The sequence below is a fragment of the Mya arenaria genome, chromosome 7 (genome assembly GCF_026914265.1).
Source record: "Mya arenaria isolate MELC-2E11 chromosome 7, ASM2691426v1".
NCBI classification, from domain to species: Eukaryota; Metazoa; Mollusca; class Bivalvia; order Myida; family Myidae; genus Mya; species Mya arenaria.
The window spans coordinates 46667380-46686534 of NC_069128.1; the positions used below are offsets into that span (position 1 = coordinate 46667380).

General features: G+C 39.4%; 1 protein-coding gene across 1 annotated transcript in view; it reads right to left on the reverse strand.

Moving 5' to 3' along the window:
* The window catches only part of LOC128241189 (myosin heavy chain, striated muscle-like), a 28246-nt gene continuing 9091 nt past the window's right edge, over positions 1–19155 (reverse strand). Inside the window, exons 17-35 of the mRNA XM_052958149.1 lie at positions 18698–18903; positions 18297–18554; positions 17669–18152; positions 17270–17461; positions 16852–16997; positions 16371–16518; positions 15788–16041; positions 15332–15410; positions 14746–14991; positions 13895–14441; positions 13381–13621; positions 12256–13150; positions 11804–11989; positions 11367–11460; positions 2670–2917; positions 2070–2546; positions 1578–1934; positions 978–1190; positions 1–159 (exon numbers count right to left, since the gene is read on the reverse strand). Of these exons, the coding sequence (XP_052814109.1) occupies positions 1–159; positions 978–1190; positions 1578–1934; positions 2070–2546; positions 2670–2917; positions 11367–11460; positions 11804–11989; positions 12256–13150; positions 13381–13621; positions 13895–14441; positions 14746–14991; positions 15332–15410; positions 15788–16041; positions 16371–16518; positions 16852–16997; positions 17270–17461; positions 17669–18152; positions 18297–18554; positions 18698–18903 (5430 nt within the window). The remainder of the gene's footprint in view (positions 160–977; positions 1191–1577; positions 1935–2069; positions 2547–2669; positions 2918–11366; positions 11461–11803; positions 11990–12255; positions 13151–13380; positions 13622–13894; positions 14442–14745; positions 14992–15331; positions 15411–15787; positions 16042–16370; positions 16519–16851; positions 16998–17269; positions 17462–17668; positions 18153–18296; positions 18555–18697; positions 18904–19155) is intronic.

The window sequence follows — 19155 nt, forward strand, 5'->3', positions numbered from 1 at the left end:
TCACTCAATGTAACACTCACCGTTAAACTCACCGTCAGACTCACCGTCACACCCATTGTTACACTCACCGTTACACTCACTGTCACACTGACCAATACACTCACCGTCACACTCACCGTCACACTCACCGTCACACTCATTGTTACACTCACTGTCACACTAACCAATAAACTCACCGTCACACTCATTGTTACACTCACCGTTACACTCACCGTTACACTCACCGTTACACCCACCGTCACACTCACCGTCAGACTCACCGTTACACTCATTGTTACACTCACCGTCACACTCACCGTCACACTCACCGTCACACTCATTGTCACACTCACCGTTACACTCACCGTTACACTCACCGTTACACTCACCGTCAAACTCATTGTTACCCTCACCGTTACACTCACCGTCACCCTCATCGTCACACTCACCGTCACACTCACCGTCACACTCACCGTTTACAATCACTGTTATACTCACCGTCACACTCATCGTCACACTCACCGTTACACCCACGGTTACACCCACAGTTACACCCACCCACGGTTACACCCACAGTTACACCCGGCCACAGTTACATCCACAGTGACACCCACCGTTACACCCTCAGTTACACCCACCCAAAATTACACCAACAGTTACACCCTCAGTTACACCCACCGTTACACCCACAGTTACACCCACCCACAGTTACATCCACCCACAGTTACACCCACTGTTACACCCTCAATAACACCCTCAGTTACACCCACAGTTAAACTCACCGTTACACCCTCAGTTACACCCACCGTTACACTCACAGTTTCACCCACCGTTACACCCTCAGTTACACTCACCGTTACACTCTCAGTTACACTCATCGTTACAGCCTCAGTTACACTCATCGTTACACCCTCAGTTACACTCGCCGTTACACCCTCAGTTACACTCACCGTTACACTCACCGTTACACCCACCGTTACACCCTCAGTTACACTCACCGTTACACCCTCAGTTACACCCTCAGTTACACTCACAGTGACACCCACCGTTACACCCTCTGTTACACCCTCAGTTACACTCACAGTGACACCCACCGTTACACCCTCAGTTACACCCTCAGTTACACCCTCAGTTACACCCTCAGTTACACCCTCAGTTACACCCTCAGTGACACCCACCGTTACACCCTCAGTTACACTCACCGTTACACCCTCAGTTACACTCACCGTTACACCCTCAGTTACACTCACCGTTACACCCTCAGTTACATTCACCGTTACAACCTCAGTTACACTCACCGTTACACCCACCGTTACACCCTCAGTTACACTCACCGTTACACCCTTAGTTACACTCACCGTTACACCCACCGTTACACTCACCGTTACACCCACCGTTACACCCTCAGTTACACTCACTGTTACACACTCAGTTACACTCACAGTTACACCCTCAGTTACACCCTCAGTTACACTCACAGTGACACCCACCGTTACACCCTCAGTTACACTCACAGTGACATCCACCGTTACACCCTCAGTTACACTCACCGTTACACCCTTAGTTACACTCACCGTTACACCCACCGTTACACTCACCGTTACACCCACCGTTACACCCTCAGTTACACTCACTGTTACACCCTCAGTTACACTCACAGTTACACCCTCAGTTACACCCTCAGTTACACTCACAGTGACACCCACCATTACACCCTCAGTTACACTCACAGTGACATCCACCGTTACACCCTCAGTTACTTCCTCAGTTACACCCTCAGTTACACCCTCAGTTACACCCTCAGTTACACTCACCGTTACACCCACAGTTACACCCTCAGTTACACTTACCGTTACACTCACAGTTACAACCACCGTTTCACTCACCGTTACACCCTCAGTTACACCCACAGTTACACTCACCGTTACCCTAACAGTTACAACCACCGTTACACCCTTAGTTACACTCACCGTTACACCCACCGTTACACTCATCGTTACACCCACCGTTACACCCTCAGTTACACTCACTGTTACACCCTCAGTTACACTCACCGTTACACCCACCGTTACACCCTCAGTTACACTCACCGTTACACCCTCATTTACACCCTCAGTTACACTCACAGTTACACCTACCGTTACACCCTCAGTTACACCCACCGTTACACCCTCAGTTACACCCTCAGTTACACTCACAGTTACACCCTCAGTTACACCCTCAGTTACACTCACAGTGACACCCACCGTTACACCCTCTGTTACACCCTCAGTTACACTCACAGTGACATCCACCGTTACACCCTCAGTTACTTCCTCAGTAACACCCTCAGTTACACCCTCAGTTACACCCTCAGTTACACTCACCGTTACACCCACAGTTACACCCTCAGTTACACTGACCGTTACACCCTCAGTTACACTCACCGTTACACTCACAGTTACAACCACCGTTTCACTCACCGTTACACCCTCAGTTACACCCACAGTTACACCCTCAGTTACACCCTCAGTTACACCCACCGTTACACTCTCCGTTACACTCACCGTTACACCCACCGTTACACCCTCAGTTACACTCATAGTTACACCCTCAGTTACACTAACCGTTACACCCACAGTGACACCCTCATTTACACCCTCAGTTACACTCACCGTTACACCCACCGTTACACCCTCAGTTACACTCACCGTTACACCCTCATTTACACCCTCAGTTACACCCTCAGTTATACCCTCAGTTACACCCTCAGTTACACTCACAGTGACACCCACCGTTACACCCTCAGTTACACCCTCACTTACACTCACAGTGACACCCTCAGTTACACTCACAGTGACACCCACCGTTACACCCTCAGTTACACCCTCAGTGACACCCTCACTTACACTCACAGTGACACCCTCACTTACACCCCCAGTTACACCCCCAGTTACACCTACCGTTACACCGAACTAGTTTTCGGGTCTTTGTTACAATATTACGTTTTTTCATAGTAGAGTGCAAACAATCTTCCATTTCAGTTTTTCAAGCGAATGAAAAATGTAATCTACAAATTTAACCAAATTTAATCAAATCCATTTTTTTAAACGAGCCTGGAATTTGAGTTTAATTACAAAACCAGATGTGCAGTTCAAAAGCTTATTGCTTCTATGCTAAACTCAAAAAAAAATATGCTCTATTGGCGGAAACCCTTAAGAAAAAGAAACAGACGGGGAAAAATGTTTGCTGACAAGTCAAGTCTTAACACTATAAGATCCCCTAAACTCTCATGTTTGTTGTGCATGGGTTTATACGTAAGGGTTTAATTTACATTTCGTCTTATTTTTTATAAGTGTCATGTTTTTTAATTTGTTTTGTTGTAACTAAACACAAGTGTTCGTTAAGGGCGCTTAAACTGGTTGAGAGGTTTTCCAATTTTCCGAAGTATTCATTTTCAAGCATGCCCTTGCTTCGTTCGAGAAGTATTTAAAACATTGTTGTAGCTGCAGTTATGATTTAAGCAAGCAACATTGTCAAAAACACCTTGCATGATACTTCCGTCTTCGGTGTTTTTGTTTTCTACTGTATATCAAAAAAGTGAACAGCAGCAAATTTTTGCAACGTTAAGGAATCTGTAAATAGTGTAAAGAATACATTTTTCACAATGCGAATGTTAAGTGAGAAATGATAAAAATCTAAGATATATAAAATAAATAAGGCCTTTGTTTAGAATTTAAGTTGCTTTATACATAAACTCGGGCAGTAGTCCATGTCATATATATTATGGATAACGTCAGATGATTGATGTATATGTGAGCATTGAACTAAAAAAAATATGTATCGGGACATTAAAAAGATTTTTGAATAAACATGTTAAAATATATATTTAGCTGAACACACACTGCCCCTGGTTTCAGACAATAATATGTTATCTGATATAAGACTATCAAAATAGACCACTGGTTCGGACAAATTCCGACCCTTGGGGCATGATTTGAAAATAGTTAAATATAGACTCCGCGATATCTAGTAAATATCATCATCGTACTGGTTATGATACACAAGCTGCTGTTTCAATGTTAATAAACTTACAGTGTTCCTAGGACTATGATTTAAGCACGCGTTATTGTAAGTGACACCAGCGGTGGTATTCAATATACATATACATATTAATAACAAGTATTCCGATTAGCTACATCGTTCTTAGATCCTGTTAAGACCAATATTGAATACCAGCCTAGAGCTAGAGAAATACGCTGTAAACCTATAATAATATAGTATCTGATATAAGACTTCAACAATCGTTTAGCGACACGATTTAAAAAAGAAAAAGAAAATGTTCGCAATATCTAGTGAATGCCATCATCGAACTCGTTAATATATATATACGTTGTATATATATGTTTATATGATTACAATGATAGGAACACATGATATAAACAAGCAAGTGCAAGTGACACCTGGCCCTAATATCACGCAAATCTTAATCTCAGTCCCATTTCATTTTACCACATAGCATCAAAAGTTATTAAAATCATATACGTTCTTACTTTATTTAAAAGAGCATTTTAACATAGAATATGTTGATCAACGCCTTTGATCAAGAATCCAGGGAGGGGAAATAATTTATTGCCAAAAAAAATTTTTGAGTACAACTTTTTAAACTTGTTTTTAACAACTTCTCAAGTATATGTTTTACGCTAGAATTAGTTTGTTTTTGAAATATTGACAAAATCCTTTTATCAACACATTCTATAAGAAACATATGTGTTCAAAAGTATTAAAACGTGCAAGATTTTGAATTATACTTTGCTTTTATGTGGTAAATTGAGTTGCGATTGAGATTGAGATTTGACTTGAGTATTTTTGTGATATTAGGGCCAGATCTGAACACATCAAAGAAAACTTATCTATATAGGGAATAACGCCGCCAGTTTTGTTTTACTTGAAGACGTGAACAGAATTCTCTGTATTGAATATCAAGTGGTTCTGTTCTCTATTGATGCAAAACTATTTGAGCACACATAAGTAAAGTACTTCAGGAACAGCTATGATACCTTATCTCAATCTGAAATGGTACACTTTTGATGTAAAATAAGATTCTCAATGCGTATAATGAGTTACAGGCGATATAATTAAGGAAACTTGCGTAACGATAAAGATTTGTTTGCGTACAAAAACTGTGGTTTCCGAGTACTGCCTCACTTGGCTGTGTAGCTTGCGTAACAAAATATTCAGAAGATCCCCCAACCTTTATGTCAGAAGATCAAATATCATGAAAACATCTATGCTAGGTTTCTTGTTTCGGTTCTCATGGCTAAAGGTCAAATATGAAGACAGAGTTGAGAATGTGGACCCAGACTCAAATCCCGATCGCGTCAAAATACATAACAATATTAGGTACTAGTTGCTTCCTCGCCTGGCACTAGGCATTAAGAGGGTAGTATTCGTATTAATGTAGAGACACGTGTGAGGCTATTGGCGTATACACAAGTAAAACACCCAGTGAACTGATTCAAGGTCACTGACAGCTCCTATGCGTCAACCCCATCATTTATTCATATAGCTGTTTTGACGCATTTTTGGTCAGTGTGTGTTGTTTGTACATTTGTATGTATCTCGTTCAAAGTATTTTGGGCACTATCCATTTGCCTCTAAACAGAGGCACTTGAATAGTTGACGAATGGGCTTCTCCTTGTATTGACATCAGATGAAGAATCTTTGTACGCTGGTTTTCCCTGAAAACAATATTCTCTTAGATTTGACCTAGTGAACTAGTTTTTGACTTGATGTTACCATATTCATATATATTCAAGACAACATGTTGGCAAGTATTCTGACGATGTTGAATAAAACTCGGATCAAAACTAATGAATGTATGACGTCACTCCCAAGATTTGACCTAGTGACCTAGTGTTTTATCTGAGGTGACCAATATTCATATTGGTTCAAGACCACATGCATAAAAAAAATCTGACTAAGTAACATTAATAATGGGATTGAACTGTTGATCTTATGACGGATTCTTTCTTCTTCTAAGATTTCATCTAGTGACCTAGTTTTTGACCTGAGGTAATCTGTATTTATAAATGTTCAACACAACATACAGACACGTTTTCTGACTAAGCTTCGTAACAATTGGATAAATAATGATTGAATTTATGACATGGAGTAAAAACTTTAACGCAGAATTGTTAAATTGTTAACGACATAAACCTGCCTATCTGCCTTCCCGGCCCACCCGCCATTTTATAACCCGCAATTGTTCGTTACGGAATCCCGCAAAAAATAAAAGGATATTGATAAGTATCAGCTAATTTTTTTTTTTATAATTAAGAGTCATTCAGACTCCCATACTTCAGACTTACGCACAAACTGCTATTGCACTGAAGTTCGGCAGACTACCCAAGATATAACCAAATAGTCAAGCACTAAAAGATAGTCTGTGTAATTGGATGTGTTGTTTGTTTGGGACACGCATCATAGTTAATACTAAATCGTAATAACAACTTTAATATGAAATGTGCAAAGTTTTGTAGTTAAATGAAAACTTGGTATGATTACCGTTTTGCACTATGTAAACAAGGTGCATGTGGATATAAAAGGGGCATAACTCTGACGTAAATGTGATGATATACTCCATGATCGAACTTAAACAAGACGTTATGCCAATCTACACTATCAACAAGCTTATCAAGAATAAAAATACATATAAAGTAATTGTATGGACAAGATATAAATCTTCTACGTTTTAATGTAAAAGAGTCTAAACTTTGGAGTAACTGAGGCAATAATTAACGAACGTCACCGAGACATTATGCCCACAAACTGACAAGCTTCGTTACAAAGTTTCATCATGATTAGAAAAAAAGTGCTCGAGCTATTGTCTGTAAAATAAATAAACTTACTATTTTTACGTATCAGGGACATAACTCTGGAGTAAGTTGGGTAATTTACCCTACAATCACTCTTGACCCCAACATCATGCACATCAACTCAGTCACCAAGATTCATCAAAATTGAAAAAAATACGTAAGTAATTGTCTGCACACGCTATGTTTAGATGTGAAAAGGTCAGAGACCTAGAGCTTTTGAAGCTATAACCAACGATCGAACGTGACTAAGAATTATGCAAAAAATTTTTTTAAATAAATAATGCTTAAATAAAACATTATATAACTATTATTTGTAAAAGAAATAAACGTACATATTTGATTAAATGTCAAACGGGCATAACTACACAATAACTTATGATTATTATGATGATTTACCACATAATCAAACTTGATTGCACATCAACACTATCACCAAGTTTTATTTCTAAATCATATCGCTGCTGTGAAGGAAACATAACGTATAAGTTATCGTTCATATTTTGAATTTTAAAGAATATATCACAAGCGCGCGTAGCGAGCGCAGTGATATGTGTCATTAAATTCAAAACATGAATAATAACAAATCTACAGTTTGACCTATTTTGTTACCTACGCGATGCCGTCCGTCCTTTGGTGTAGGGCGTTGACACTTCTGCGTCATGTAGACCGCATACGTGATAAGAAAAATGAATTATGTTCTCCATATCATAGCGTCAAAGCGTTTTATGAGAATTAATTTTCAAATTTCAATCGCAGTAAAGCGATTTTATTGAACAAAAAAGGGCAAACTTTAAAAAAAAAGATGGTTTGAGATATTGCTTAAAAAAAATTGTATTTCATATGATATCATGAACTCGAACGTTGGGTATAGATGGATGTTAATAAGATGGTCTAGTCATTCTAGACCAAAAAAATGTAATAGTGCTTGCACATTGTGTCTACCTGCTAGCTTCTGTTACTTTTGTCTACGCCTCAAACAAATGTTTACGGGCCGGATTATTATAAAATAATATAACTTGGTTTGATCTACCTTTAAAGCTGCACTCTCACAGATTTACCGTTTTAACAACTTTTTTTAATTTTTTTGGTCTTGGAATAAGCCAAATTTTGCGTAAATATCTGCAAACAAGTGATTTAAGACTGCTGAAAAAAGATCAGATGGCAGATCATATTTCCGTTCGAAAATTATTTTTTATGGTTAACAGCGTTACTAACAGTATCAAAAAAATGCATAAAACATCAATTTTTAAACTTAAATATGAAAATCTGCGATCTGATGTTTTGTCAGCAGTCTTATATCACTGGTGTCTTTGCGTTTTCGCATACATTTGCTCGTTTCAAGACAAAAAAATAATTTTAAAAAGTTGTCAAAACGTCCAATCTGTAAAAGTGCAGCTTTAACGTGTAAGGCGTGTTAAATTTTACAACGTTGTTAAAAGTATCCTTGTAAACCTTTAAACGTTAACTATGTCAGTATTTGGCCATATATAAATAAAACAAGCACAGCTATACCAGTTGTCTCAAGTGTGTGAGAAGTTCTGCAGATGACAAGTTTATCAATGAGCAGTTAAGATTTTAAGTTCCTAACGCTTACGTAGAAAACGTTTCTAACCTTAACAATGTTCTGAACAATCGACCCAATGATTAGTACGATAACAAAGATGCTTTTGTATAAAGGGGTTATATATCATGGGATTTACACTAAGCAACTTCGTGTATTGTTTGCAGATTGTATATTTTTAAGATACTTTACAACATAACGTTTTCAATAACCCTCGTTTAAAAAAAAACAGAAGTAAAATTCCAGCTAAAGAATAAGATGAAAACATAATATTTCATCTTGATTTCTTTGAAACAGTTTAAAATACGTTCGGTAAAGGTATCTTTTTGACGCTCACATCATATAACAAACATATATCGAATTATAACGTAATAAAAACAACGTCATAATTTAAAATTAACAAAATTTCATTAACTTTATACTGTTTATATTGAATGTGTTAACAGAAGGCGACATCATTTTCATCATCTCACTTTTTAATTACACTTTTAAACGTTATTAAAACGATTGAACATATAAATTCATTTACGTTAGTTCGTTGAGTATATTTCTAGAATGACGTTACGCAGGATGATGCAACCATATTCAGTAATAGGGCGCCATCTTGTTTATATATCTCGCGAGAACTCGTTAAACTCCGGTTAAAGCTTGGCTCAAACGCGGACAAATTCCGTTAAAAGAACGGATATTTCCCGGCACAAAGTCACAGCCCATTCCCCGCTATTTTCGGCGCGAAAACAAAACCACCGCATTCACTCGGCACTGCGGGACCACCTCTGCACCTGGAAGGGTCGAAACATGGCCCATTTCCCCCTCTGTCCCCGATATACCTCCGGACCTCGGGTGGGCGGGGGGGGGGGGGGGGGGGGCGAGGTAACAATAGACTTGTGCACACTTAAATGATAAGCGTACTATAGCATGAGTCAAGTTTGTATGCATTTTCACTATATGACGAGTTATATGTTCTTGCAAACTGCGTTTGTATTGAATGCCCCAACGACGTTTTTTAACCTTAATTTCAGATCTTAAGATTTTGAGACAAAAATGTAATGAGGTTTATATGAAATGAAACTTTCCATCTTTTTTTGGCCATTGTTTGCTTTAATCATGCCAATACATGTATGTGTTTTTGTATGTATTTATCGAAAAGTTGGACAAAGTTAGCGCTCTTGTTTTTATACGACTTAGCATGGAAGTAAGATAACGATATCATTTCTATAACGAGTTTCTTAACCACCGATTAATACCAACGTTGTGGTAAAAGTTCATTGGTAATTTGTTTTAAAGGTCAAGGATTTTCCTATTGTTTAGTAAACTGGTTAGAATTAATGACCTTTTCGGATAACCGCCTTTAAGGCGTGCCTCTTTCTTTAAGCAAACGTATAACGTTTTCTATTGTGTATTTATATGACTTAAAATACAAATTAAACCAATTCGGAAGTGACTTTGCAGGGCTACATGTTTTTATTCAGTGGATCAAAGCATGATTATAGCATATTAGAACATTGTTTTCTTTCGAAATTTATAGGGTTTGAAATTGAATGATTTGTGATTTAAAAAATACTCGCTAAAAGAACTGGTTTTTCTCCATCTACAGCTTTTGTTTACATTTTCAGCGACTTGTGTTTGGCCCTTACACCGGATAAGGTCACTTTGTCAAATTATCGGAATACATAGTAATTACTTTCAACCAATTTTATTTTGCTTACAAGAAACGTTACTTTTTTATAATCTTGTTTTAGAATATAATTGGTCCTCTAATATATGGCAGTGGGGGTCGTGGAGCTTTAGAAATCGGTGAACGAGGAGTGTTCGGATAGTCTCGGGACAAGTACAGTATCATTCTTATTTTGTATATTTGTACATAATTTTTTTAAGCTGCACTCTCACAGATTTGCCGTTTTTACAATTTTACATTTACCCAACTGGGTTTACCTTGTTTATTTTAGACTTCTTCACTTGTCCCTGTTATTTTCGTTGTATTACTGATAATTCAAAAGGTCATACTCGGCATAAAAACAAAACACCTGTGTACTTGATCGTTTGCTTTTATTAGGATAAATTTTACTTGACACGAGTCCGGTCTTTATTGTACTTATTTGCGGAATTAAAACGATCGGGTAAATATAATGTTTTAAATTAGTTCAGGTACTACATTTCTGCAATGCATGCCTTAAATGAAATTGCATGTAAGTTTGAAGTCAGCTCATTATTATCAGTGAACAATTTCAATCAAATCGCCACTGTTATTTGTTATAACCAAAATCGTTTTTTTTTCGACAGTTCAACGGAATGTATCACATGTACTTCGCTGAACACATATTTGTATACACATTTTTCAGAATACTTTCAATTCAACACTTATAATGCGGAATAAAACATAATTAACTCGGGTATATTTAATCGTTTGCTTTTATTAGGATAAATTTTAACGATACAAACAGTAGGTTTGAGTTCACAAATGTTTTACATTCAATGATACTAATGGATTTAATATCAAATGATTGTTCACATTGGACATGGACCTAACTGTATGTTAACAAATAAATAAATAAATAAATACATAATTAATAAATAATCTCCCACTGAGGGTTCATACACATGGCTTATCAGAAAATACCGGGGAATATTAACTATTAAGCCAGTACAGAGATCCGAAAATAAAGTAAGTAAAACTTTGACATTCTTAATCTTAAAAATTCAACGTTTAGTGATTAATCTTAGAAATAACAGAACATCACTTTCGTTTCGTGTTCAACTATCTTGGCACAGATAAAATATGTAATGTCTCATGTTATGAACGAAAGCTTATTTCGGCACATTTCAAAGCTTAATTCACTTTCTTAGTAAACACAGGTTCAGTGTTTTTCATTTATTTTTCAACAACGTCATAAATGTCGAAAGGGCACAATTTGTTTGGTATTGTTGTTTGTTTCGATGTCTATGGTAATTGAGTTGTTTCTCTGTACTTTGTTTTCCATCGCCCTCAGTGGTTGGTAAGATGTTGCTATCTAAGGTTGAGCCAAATGGAGAGGAAATGCGGATCTCGTCATTTGTTGTTTCCTGGAAAAAGATTACGTTCTTGTGAATACTTTCGTTTATTGTTGGTCAGTATTCAATATATGTAACTTTGGTCTCTCTTATGGTCAAACATCATTGACGTCATATCCTCTATAGGTCAGTTATCAATAACAAGTTATCCGATTAGCTACATCTTTCTTAAACCCATTTAAGACCAATATTGAATACAAGTCCAGGCCATCCGCTATTACGAGTGTGTATGCCAATCGAAAAAAAAACTGTGTTTTATGTCGGCTGTGGAATAAAGATGTTAAGGGGAGTGAATGATTTCGAACCAACCTACCATAATCGTAAACGGTGTGTCACCATTAGCGGAAGTTTACACCTCCTTGACGACGACCTTGCGTGTCCTGACAACGGTGCTACCTGTAACGCGGGACGTTGACTGGCTGCGGGTTGCTAGGCGCGACTTCTGCAGGGAGTTCTCGGCGAAACTCGCGCGATCTTCGGCGTTATCGAGCTCGTCAGCAACCTTGCGGTACTTGGCCAGGTTGATTGCGGCAACTTCCTCCTGGAGTAAGGAGCATTTGTATTTAGTTATGCGTAGAAAATATGAGATCAAGTACACAAAACGCCTTTAATTCCCAATGGACACAGTGATAGTATAGTAGTATAACGCTTATACTAATTAAGAATCAATCCATCGAAATGTCTAAACATAAGCAATGTTATAGATTACAACATCCTGAATAACTATTGACATCATTATCTTTATCCGAATTTTGTAGATCATAAGCTATATCCTATATACATATTTTATTATGAAATTAAACTTACGGCTTCCTCTGCCATGCGCTTGTAAGACTTGATCTTGCCATGGAGTTTATCAATGAGCTCCTGGAGACGGTCTTGGTTTTTGCGGTCTTCATCAACCTGGAAGGCGAGTTCCTTGAGGCGGCGGTCGGCCTTGCGGGCGTTCTTTTGAGTCTCTGCGTGGCGGCGCTGCTCGTTGTCGAGCTCAGATTCAAGTTCCACAACTCTGGTTTCCAGCTTGGCGATGAAAGATTTACCTCCCTTGAGGGACTTGGACTCGGCTTCGCTGAGTCGCAGAGTGACTTCTCGAATCTCGGTCTCCATCGTTCTACGGATCCTCTCAAGCTGGGAGGTATGTTCCTTTTCGGAGCGGAGCTCTTCATAGGCACGGTTGGTGTCGATGGTCATCTTCTTGCACTGGTCGTCAGCGCGGCGCACCTCGGAACTCATTTCTTCAAGGTCGGCGGACATGGCGCTGATATCAGCCTCCAAACGCCTCTTGACGCTGGATATGCTCTGCATCTGGGACGTAAGCTCATTGACGCGGTCTGTTGTCTCAACCAACTCGTTCTCGGCCGCCTTGCGGGACCTCTCCGCAGACTCGAGGGCGGAGCGGATCTCGGTGCACTCATTAATAATTGTGGTCACCCTGCGCTCGGCAATTTGAACGTTCTCAAGAGATTCAGATGTCTTGCGCCTCTCTTCATCAATGGCGGCCTGGAATTCTCTGGACTGCTCCTGGAAGCGTTTGGCATTCTTTTCCATCTCGGCGCGGGAACGGTTGGCGGCGTCAAGGGCAGCCTCCAACTCGTTAATGTCAGATTCAAGCTTCTTGCGGGCGCGCATGGCTTCAGTCTTACCCTTGGATTCAGCGTCAAGTGTTGCCTGCATGGATTCGAGCTGACGAGCGTTGTTACGCCTGGAAGATATGTGCTAATTACATGAGGTTAAAGTTAAAAGTTGTCTTTGTATTGATTATAATTTTATCATATCTCTGAATCTTCTAAGTAAAATAAGTGCACTTATTGAATATCGGTAAGTATTGATTTATAAATGAATGCCTCTGAACATGTGTCTTACCTGGTGTATATCAATTTTTAAAGAGATTTCAGTAAGTGAATAATGCAAACAGCATTAAGTGACGCTCACCTGGTGTTCTCGAACTCTTCCTCCTTCTCGGCGATCCTACGGTCGATCTCTGAGCGGATGCCCTGGATCTCGAGCTGGGCGCGGGCGACCCTGGCCTCCTCCTGCTCCAGGGTAGACTCAGCCTCCTCGAGGGCGGCCTGCAGTTCCTGCTTCTCCATCTCCAGACGGCGGCGCGTCTTTTCCACCTCATGCACGCTTCTGCCACCCTCGGACAGCTGGTCGGTCACCTCAGACAATTCAGCTGTAAATGAAAAATCCCGTAATTTATTGTACTGGAAAACAGTTAAAGCTTTTAAGTTATAAATGAAATGAATGAGCTTTGAACCCGTATACCAATAATATTGTAATTGAAAAAATCTAGTTCTATATATCTATATTTTACAGTAGCTCAGAAATTTAATGCTCTTAACACCTTGTTAACAAACACATTCATTTTATTTGCAAAAACGCATCTCATAACATTTAAGACAATGAAAGTTAATTAATAAAATTGAGTACCAAAAGCGCCACCTACCGGAAAGGTTGCTGTTTTCGCGTCTCAGTGAGTCAACTGTAGTGATGATCTCCTCGTACTGGGTCTTCACGCGGAACAACTCGGTGCTGTAGCTGCGAGACTCCTTCTGTGTGTTCTCGAGTTCAGTCTGGATGCTGCGGACCTTGAGCTGCCACTCGCTAATGGTCTTGTCGAAGGACTTGTTCCTCTTTTCCAAGGCGGTGACGGCGGCGCTGGAGCGGTCAGAGTTCACAACAGCGTCTTCGAGTTCCATTTGCAGCCGGCTCTTGTTCTTCTCAAGACCGCTGATCTTGTTGTTGGCGGCATCCAGAGCGGACTCGGTGTCCTGGAGCTTGACGGACAACTTCCGGCGAATGTCCTCTAGTTCTTCAGCCCGGGCCATGCCTTCGGATTCATACTTGACCCTCCAGGCGTTTGCCTCGGAGTTGGCGCGGGATAACTGTCTCTGGAGGTCGACCTTGGCGTCACCTTCCTCCTCCAACTGCTCTCGGAGGGTGTCCATATCCGACATCAAGTTACGCAGCTCGCTGGAAAGCTTCTGGCGGGCCTGTATTGAAAAACATGAAATAATATAATTATGTCAATACAGCGAATTGCGTATAAGTGTATGACGTTTTAATTATAGAAATAAGAATTTTAGGCACGCGTTCGGAACATAAAGATGACTTATAAGTCTACACTGTTACAAATAATACGAATTGTATACCAATACAGTGAAGTAACACAATAAATGTGTCATTGCGCGATGTTTAAACGACGGCATTTATCAAAATAGTGCGTCATGAAAATGACTCGTATTATGAAAACATGTTTTAAATGATTAAACCAGTAATGTAAATAATACAACATACCCTCATCTCATCATCGACGTTACGTCGGGCCTCTTCTAGCTGAACGAGCAGGTTGGAGCGCTCCCGGTTGAGCTGGTTGATGCGGCTCTCAGCCTCCTCCAGTTGGCGGATCAGGTCGCCGTTCTCGGCCTGGAGGCGCGCCTTGGTGGCGTTGAGGTCTTGGATGCTGCGGGCACTCTCGTCAAGTCTCGAGTTGAACTCTGAGATCTGGGACTCGACCTGCTTGCTCATCTTCTCAGACATACCCTTTAAGAGATTGGTTAGACAGATTAGTTATTATGCATTTTGAAATCGTTTTTTATTTGCCAGGGGACATAAATGGGTGTTGAATTTGCTATTAGTCAGACATATTTAGTGTATTGAATTGCTTTGCGAACTAAACAAGAATGGCAAGTCGTTAGTGAGAATCAATGGATACATTGCTTTCTTTTTAGATTATATGATACAATGCAAATCAAAATAATCTGACAGGTTGTCCACTAAACTACGCAAAAAGGAGCAATGATGCCTCATTATGTATTTTATTCCGTATTCGGTTATTTTAGTTTGCTCAAGGACAAAAGAGGAATGCATTTCATCAACTTACTCCCTTCTTTGAGGCGTTGACAACCTGGTCCTGGAGGTCAGCAATCTCATTCTTCAGTTGTCCCTTCTCCTTCTCAACTCTGCAGATAAAAGTCATTTTACGATATTCAGTAACTGATGTATTCAATGTTTATTTTACAAATTAGAAGACTCAATCTCAATTTTGTATTTAAGTTCAGTCTACACTTCCAGGCTTTTCAAGTGAAATAACGCTAGATAGTGTTGGAAATAATATCTATTTCAAAAAGAAATTTGCGTAACGATTACTATTATTTATTTATTTTGGACGACGATTTCTAAAGTAATTTACAGATATTTCGTCATTAATGTGTTAAATGCTTTGTTTTTTAAAATGGTCAACACATGTTTTATAAAACGGATTATTTCTTTTCATTTATTTGTTAATGTATAAATTCCAACAGTTTCAAAAATTCCCAAACAGTGAACCATCTCTCACCTCTGTTTCACCTTCTGGAGCTGGTCGATCTGGTCGGCCATCTCGTTGGCTGAGTCCTGTGCCTTCTTCCTTAGGGAGGCGATGGTGGACTCGCTCTGGAGTGCCTGTTCCTCGAGGTCACGACGCATCTTCTGGATCTCAGCCTCCCGCTTCTTGTTAAGCTCCACTTGGGCCGCTGTCTGGCCGCCCTGCTCATCAAGAGCTTCAGCGATGTCTTCAAGCTCACGGGTCAGCTCCTGCTTCTGCTTCTCAACCTGTAATAATAAAGTGTTTTAAAAGTAAGTACGTCACCTTATTATACATGAAGCAAAAACAACAATATGTTTACTTCAAAGCTTGTTATATCAAAGCTCAATTATGAGCACAAAGGATTAATTTGGGGGGTTTCTGCAAAATTAAAATCAATTTATCATTTTGATATTTTTGCTTTACGTTCGTCTTGATGTATCAGCTTCACATAATAAGTATTTTTTTCAGTGAAATCATATACTAATAGTATACTTCAATTATCTTACGCATTACCCAAATAAAGTAAGTATTTCATTTTTATAATTGCTATTAAGTTTCTTTCTTCATTCCTCACCTTAGACCTGTTCTGCCTTTCGGCTTCCAGTTCCTCTTCCAGCTCCTCAATGCGGGCCTGGAGCTCCTTGATCTTGCGCTGAAGCTGGGCCACAAGTCCCTGCTCCTCCTCAAGCTTCTGGTTCAGGCTCTTGATCTCATTCTCCTTCCTGGAGGTAATCATAACATTTTATTTTATTTTTTGGTTATTGTAGTTACGGTTTAATAAAGAAGATTGCTTCACAAATTTTACTTCTATATTTGATAAACTGTGTTGTTGTTGTTCACTACATTAATGTGAAATCAGCACAATTTCATTGTTTGTTCCTTTTGTGTTTTTTAGTATTGTTTCTTTTGTTTAACTGAACTACAAGTTTGGAATACTATAGTAACTTATAATACCTATTTCACGATTTTTACTGTTTGAGCTTTCGTTTCATATATACAAAATTGGATTTCTTTGAATGATTTAAAATAAAGAATGCAGACAAAATTAGACTTACTTCTTGATGCTACCCTCAAGTTCAGACTTGACACGCTCAATTTCCTCAAGAGTCTCTTGAGTGGCTTTGAGGTCACCTTCAAGCTTCTTCTTGGCCTTCTCCACATCAGCACGGACCTTCTTCTCACGTTCAAGGTTGTCCTCAAGCTAGAAGAGTGCGAAACATTTTATTTGCATTAAACTCTTAAGGGACCTTACAATCAGTTCTTAAGAAGTGTCTTGCTTTTTTTTAATATTGACATATTTAAGACCAAATTGATTTCCGAATCAAACTTGATAATTGAATTACCTACTATACATGTTTGGTTTATACAGTTTTGTCATGTTTTGGTTAACATCAATATACTTTGTGTGGTCAAAATGTGATTAAATTACACTGCATTATGCGTTTAAAACCACCTAGAAATGTATGCACTGACCTCATCAAGGGTAGACTCGAGTTTCTGTCGGAGTTTGTTGAGGTTGTTGACCTTGTCCTCCTCGGCCTTGAGGGAGTCCTGGGTCTTCTTGACAGTATCTTCCAAGTTCTTCTTGTCCTTGTTGAGCTTGCCAATGGTCTCATCCTGGGCGGACATCTCACCCTGGAGGGTCCTGATCTGGTTGTCCTTGTGCTTAATTGGAATTAGCATGATATCCATTAGTTAACACTAATTAGATGAAACAAAAAAGTGAAGCATTTTAACCCAGCACTATTGAAATAAAATCAATACTAGTATGTCCTTTTCAAGAAATGAATTAAAACGATATAATAAAATGAAAGCTCAGTTGATTTAAATTAATATAATAATTCCGAAGAAATGTGTCAACACATTTTATACCTGCTTTTCGTGTTCAGCCTTCTTCAGAGAATCTTCAAGACCCTCAATGTTCGTCTGAAGCTGAGCAGCCTTCTCTTCAAGCTTAGCCTTGACGCCCTCCAGGTCTGAAGCAGAACCCTCCATGGAAGCTATGCTCTCTTCGTATTCCTTGAGCTGGGCCTCGTAGTCAAACTTCTGCTTGGTGAGGTTTTCAATGGTTTCTTCCATGTCACCAAGAGTATCACCCTCGGTGGCAAGCTGAAGAGCCATGTTTTCCTTTTCTCTGGCAAGCACAACACATCTCTCCTCAAGCTCCTTCTTGATCTTTTCAACCTTAGCAAGTTCTTCCTTCGTCTTAGTGAAATCCTCTTCCATCTTCTTAATCTCATCATCAGCACGGGCGGCGTTAAGCAGAGGCTTCACCTTGACGTAAAGTTTCCACCATTGCCAGTTCCTCATTGCCATCCACTTCCTAATGTTCCTCTGGATCCTCTCAAGAGCAGACCTAACCAAATGATGAACATGCAAGTATTAGTAAGTGGTTAAAAACATTAATATATTTGTATTTGACAAACTTTAATCTTTGTAAAACTAAAATAAGAATACTAGATGTCGTTACAAACAATTGGGCAACTTTCGATTTTATTACCTTTGGTCATGGAGCTTTTTGTACTGCATCCTCATGAGGGCACCTCTGATGTGTGCCTGGAACAGACATACAATGCCGGACAGACGTTCATCGCGCATGTCTTCAAGGTTTCCCAAGACACCGGCTTTGAAGAAGACCTTGGTGTTACCGATCTTGTAGTCGTTGGGGTCGACCTGGATGGCGCTGAGGCACTTCTCAGTGGCAACCTTGGCATCAACAAAGCCCTCGGGCATGGCGCTGGCGGCCAGGATGGAGTATCTAATAATAAAAGATAGTTGAATGAACAGTTACTTCCAAATGTGAAATAAGTACCGTTTTTAGGTCAATTAAATATTGAAAGGTGTTATGTATTAAAGTTGTTTTACAATTGAAATATCAAAGTCTTGTGAAATTGGTATTACCTCTGCTTGAATTCAGGATACATGACCCTGCTTGGGAAACCCTTCCTACAGATACGGATCCCCTCAAGCACACCGTTACACTGGAGCTGGTTGAGGACAAGAGCAGCGTCAATCATGCCGGGGGTCTTCACTTCGTTGGGGATGATACAGCGCACAAAGTGGGGATGGGTGTTGTACAGGTTCTTCATCAGCTTGTTCAAGGACTCCTGTAAACATTGAGGAAGAGTGTCTAGATATACAATGCTTTCTTTGCCGAATGTAAAGTACATGTATATGAAATATCGCAATTTGTCCCATGCTTGGGTGAATCCTCGCGAAATTTATTTAAATGAAAACTCAATATAAAATGTGCTTAAACGTTCACACATGTCAAAACCTTGTTACTATATGGTGTTGATTGTCAGTGCGTGTTTACCAGATATACTACGTGTACGTTAAAATGTACCTAAAAGGCGTTA